This window comes from Apis dorsata, unplaced genomic scaffold (assembly GCF_000469605.1).
Source record: "Apis dorsata unplaced genomic scaffold, Apis dorsata 1.3 scaffold_220, whole genome shotgun sequence".
In the NCBI taxonomy this organism is placed as follows: Eukaryota; Metazoa; Arthropoda; class Insecta; order Hymenoptera; family Apidae; genus Apis; species Apis dorsata.
Window position 1 is genome coordinate 191,959 of NW_006263502.1, and position 4,790 is coordinate 196,748.

The 4,790-nt window shown below is 31.1% G+C and overlaps 1 protein-coding gene and 1 long non-coding RNA gene across 2 annotated transcripts in view; both read left to right on the top strand.

Annotated features, from left to right (window-relative positions):
• The first annotated feature begins 629 nt into the window (after nucleotides 1–629).
• LOC102673647 overlaps nucleotides 630–4,790 on the top strand; it is an 80,927-nt gene continuing 76,766 nt past the window's right edge. Inside the window, exon 1 of the mRNA XM_006615243.2 lies at nucleotides 630–1,343. Within this exon, the coding sequence (XP_006615306.1) occupies nucleotides 1,211–1,343 (133 nt within the window). The 5' untranslated portion in view covers nucleotides 630–1,210. The remainder of the gene's footprint in view (nucleotides 1,344–4,790) is intronic.
• LOC116185575 overlaps nucleotides 4,519–4,790 on the top strand; it is a 2,312-nt gene continuing 2,040 nt past the window's right edge. The window contains exon 1 of the long non-coding RNA XR_004150426.1: nucleotides 4,519–4,786. This is a non-coding gene — a long non-coding RNA (uncharacterized LOC116185575). The remainder of the gene's footprint in view (nucleotides 4,787–4,790) is intronic.

The window sequence follows — 4,790 nt, forward strand, 5'->3', positions numbered from 1 at the left end:
AAATGCGGACGGCTTACTGGTTCAACGAATTTGCTGATTAAACTCGCCATCGGACGAGCGACTAGTATCCGGATGAAAGGGCAGGTTAATGAGACCGGGGAGACGCCTCGAAAGCTTCTCGTAAGAACACGATACTGGAGAAACGGACTCCGCGGTCCGAAAGTGCAGAGAAAATTGGCAATTTCCATCGAGAGAAGATAAGAAAAAGAATGTGGGTCACTTAAATATAACAAGCTTTTTTTTTTTTTTTATCTAGCTTCTGTCGAGTGATCCACGAGCGTCTTCACGAGTGCATTTGGTTGAGAAAAATATTCGTAATTCGATGATTTTCATGAATTTCGTTTTGATCAAGATTATTTGTGTGTATTAGAAATAAAAAAATTTAAAGATATTTTTTAGTTTTTAATAAGCGAGCTGTTTTCTTTATTTTTTGAAAATTGTAACGTTATGAGATGATAAAAGTTTTAAATATATCTTCCTCCATTAAATTGGATTATCGAAGACATATTAATCTTTTATATACTATAAAGATTCAAGAGATGATATTGGAAAAGAATTATTCTCCAATTTTTGAAATTTTTAAGAAGTTTAATAAATTCTATTGCGTAAAGACGTAAAAAGATGATCAAAAAGACATTTCGTTCGTACCAGATCGGAAAGATATATGAATAAAATATCAATCTCGGATACTACTTTCCCAACTTTTTAATGAAAGAATCATTCGATTTAATGTTCCGCAAAACTTCATCATCGAGAAAATTTCGAGTATCTTATTCCTCGATCTTTGGACTAGAATCAAACTATCCGAAATAAAGAACGAAAGAAAGAGTTCGTTCGGGAAAGGAAGTTCCGAAACGATCTCCAGCATTTCGTCACCTTGATCCAAACGATCTCGGCGGTCCCCGCCCATCGAACGTTGAAAACGTTCGAGCCACACGGAGGAATTGATCGAGGAATCCCGAACAAAATTCTTTCGTATTTCTCTAACCACGAGAACCAGTAGGCGGGGAAATAAAAGGAAGGAGCCGTAATCTACCAAGGTGGAAACTCGCCAAGTTAAGTTAAAGACGTCCTCGATCGAGGGTATCCAGGTGTCTCCCCAATTCTTCGGATTAACAGTCGCAAGGGTGCAAATTACACGGAGTGAGCGATTTCCTCGAGGGACGATCGGTCTACGCCGGAGAGACATTTCTCAGATGTCGAGCGAACGATGAAGCACTCGAGGCGAGCGAGTGGCTCGAGTGCCACTTCGATCGCGAACGATTCGTGTTCCAGGTGCGAGGGAAAGTGTCCGACGAAAATGCGGCTCGCACTACTGCTGCTCTTCTCTTTGTTCGGGACAGGTGAGAGAACATTTTACCTTTCCGCCTTTTTCGCGTTCGCTCCATGATATTAGATATCTTTCGACTTTTGGACTTGATCCAGTTTCTTCAACATTTTGGATTATATCTCTGGATGAAATTTAATAGGTTTGTACTACTTACATTGAAAATTCGATTTTAAGGAATAGAAATTAGAAAAAATGTGCTGCTTTTGTTAAATTCAAAAATATCGAAATGATAATGTTAATTTGGGATTCGGTTAAGTTTCTTTAAGTTTCTCTGCTTTGGATGGATGAAATTTCTTGTATTTATATTATATTCTATATCTGAAAGTAATACAAATATATGAAATTTTATAAAATTACTTTTTTTATTTTTTACAAAATATTTCTATAATATGAATTAAGAATTTAATACTGGAACAATTCTTCAATATTGTTAAGCTAAAAATCGAATAAGAATTGTTCTTTTAATAAAGAATATATTCTAATAAAGAAATTAGAAATATTAATTCAAGTAGCAATATTTAAAATTGATGCAACTCATGAAGTGCAAACATCTTTTATCATAAAATATATATTACTGCCAAATCTTCCAAATTCTATCAACTTCACAATAAAGTATTACATTTATTAAATTGTAAAATTAAGAGTTACAATAAAATCCCTCAAATCAAAGAAAAAATTTTTCATTAAGCAAAGAAGGATATTTGAAAGGAAAATTAAAGTTTCAAGAATTTATTTCAAGATTTATTTCTCTCTCACGTGTCCTTTTATTTCAAATTTTCGTTGAATTAATTTCAATTTCTTCACAGCGCAAAATTTTTTAATTAGAAACCTTCAACGTGAAAAAAAATTACGTAATAGAAAATTTTCTATATTTTCAAGTAAATTAGGAAATTCCTTGATGTTTAAGAGACAAATTATTTCAACGCTTCGCATTTCTTTCTTTCTATTAAATATATAAAAGTCAGTTAAGAAAAATTAAAGGACAAATTCATCAAGGAACGTAAATTTCCGTTTCTCCTTAACGCTTTAATCTCTGATTCTCGGCTAGGAATTTAATCTTTGCCCGGGATAATTGAAACTTTTTCACGGATTTTCACCTCCTGTTTACGCATCTGACTGGCTAGTCGAACAGCTCTGTAAATTGAATTGCGTTTTTTCTTTAGACTTTCGACTTCAAGATCATTTAATTGTTACAAATCGACTAATTTAATTTAATAAGAATATACATTTCGTGTTCGTTTATTCGTACAACTTTTTAACTTTTTTTAAATATTAAATATAATACATTAAATACTTTTAGAAGGAACGAAATAATTTTTTTTAACCAATTATATTAATGACAGAAATGTATTTCTTTTGTCAATTTTTACAAAAAAAATATATAATTTATAGAAATTCGATTTAATTATTTCACGAATAACGAGTTGTGCATTGAGGAAGGATTAATCAAAAGTTAAATTAAAATTTTCCTCAAGAGAAATTAAATTAAAATTATTAATCACGTCTATACTACAATGTTTAATTAATAATTCAATTAATATTATTTTCCAGTTACAACTGGAAAAATAATAAAATTTTTTTCTTGATCCCTTGGCTCTTTTTCTGTTAGGGTATTCGTTTTATTATAGGGTGAATAGTAAGTAAGGGATGAAAGTTATTAATGAATATAGGCACAGGGATGATTCAGGAAACAAGATTCTTCCATTTGGCGAGCCATCTGTTAGATTCTGTAGGGGATGGTTTTGAACCATTCATTGGAATATTGGAAGTAAAGGTATTAAGTTTGGAAATATGTAAAATTGGTGAATGCTGGATATTCCTGCCTGTTCATCTGTATAACATGTGGATACTTTTATAAAGATATATTGAATTTTTAGTCTGTTACGTTTGATGATGATAGGTTGATAAGATGATAGGTGGACATTTTAAAAGAAAAAGAAAAAAAATATCAAAATCTCTTAATCAGATAATAATTAATACATCGTCGTTTAATCCTGTCGAGATTAATAGAAAAATAAATATAAATAAATTAATAAAATAATGTAAAGGAATATAAAATTACGTTACAAATAATATTAATATTCATGGAAATTCTATAATGAAATGAAACACTCGAACGAAACGAAAATCAAGAGATCGATACAAAATATAAAATACGTAATAATATAAAATATTTTAACTATTCCACGATTTCTGAATGAATCATAACCGTTCGTAATCATTATATTTCGCAGAAAGATAGCAAAAAGATAACAATATTGATCATAAAATTATAATAATTCAGTGAACGTGTACGAAATTTATATCGGATCGCTTAATGTGAAATATTTATTGAAATATTTTGCAATTGCAATTCGTCAAAGACGTTTATTTTTCACGGATTTTAGAGACAAAGTTGGAGAAATTGATAATTATCAACGCGTTAACCATATGTTCACAACGAGTTCATTAGCGTTTGTCGACACACATCGCTCGAATTTAATTAAATAATGCGTCAAAGCGAAATTTTGACGTGAAAATTTTGACATGGATTCCGACACTTGGAGGATCCATCGGGATAACATCGACATTAAGGGGGTTCGAGTATCAGAGCAATATTTTATCGCGTTATTTTGATGAACGACACTTGGCTTTTCGTATCTCTACATATTCATACAGCCCATTTGATTCCAATCGTATTTCTTTTTTTCCTTTTTTTTTTTTTATTTAACTAGAACATTTTACACGTTTTCATGAATTTTTTCGATATAAAAAAGTATCACTTGAAATGACGTTTATCGAACCTGTCAATGATTGCTGCAAAATGTTCAAAAAATTATATGTATGTTCGTGTATATTGAATAAGACAAAAAAGTGGTGTAAAATATCAATCCAGTAAAATTAACGAATTATTTTTTAAGGATTGTCAAAACTTATCATTTTACGTTTCAATTTTCATAGTGTTTTCGTTCGCGAAATCTCTTCAAATTTCGTAACTTTTTGATACTTATGATACCGACTCTTGCCTAACTTTTATAAAACTTATAACACAGTGTTTCTCAATCACTGCGTTCCATCGAAACACTTGAAATCACGAAGATGGCGTATTATTTAGAATTTTTGCGTAATCTAAAAAGAAAAAAAATCCTTTTAAATTGTTTTATGCTAACCGTTATAAATTCTCTGTGCCACAATATTATACAGAAATATTTTGTTCGTTCGCATTTCCATGTTTCCATGATCGTGATAATTTTAACGTTTCACAATAAAAAAAAAAAAAAAAAAAATGCACAACTTTTAAAAGATCCACCGATTCCATCTCGAACAACGCATATCTGAAATAATCACGGAAAGCGGTGCGATTAAAGCGAAGAACTTTTCTAATTCGACCCAACGAGACGCGCTTGTTGTCTTCTCTCGACGCGTGAAAAGCACGAGTTGAAAATTGCGAGCGAGGCTTTTAAAAAAAAAAAAAGCGTGG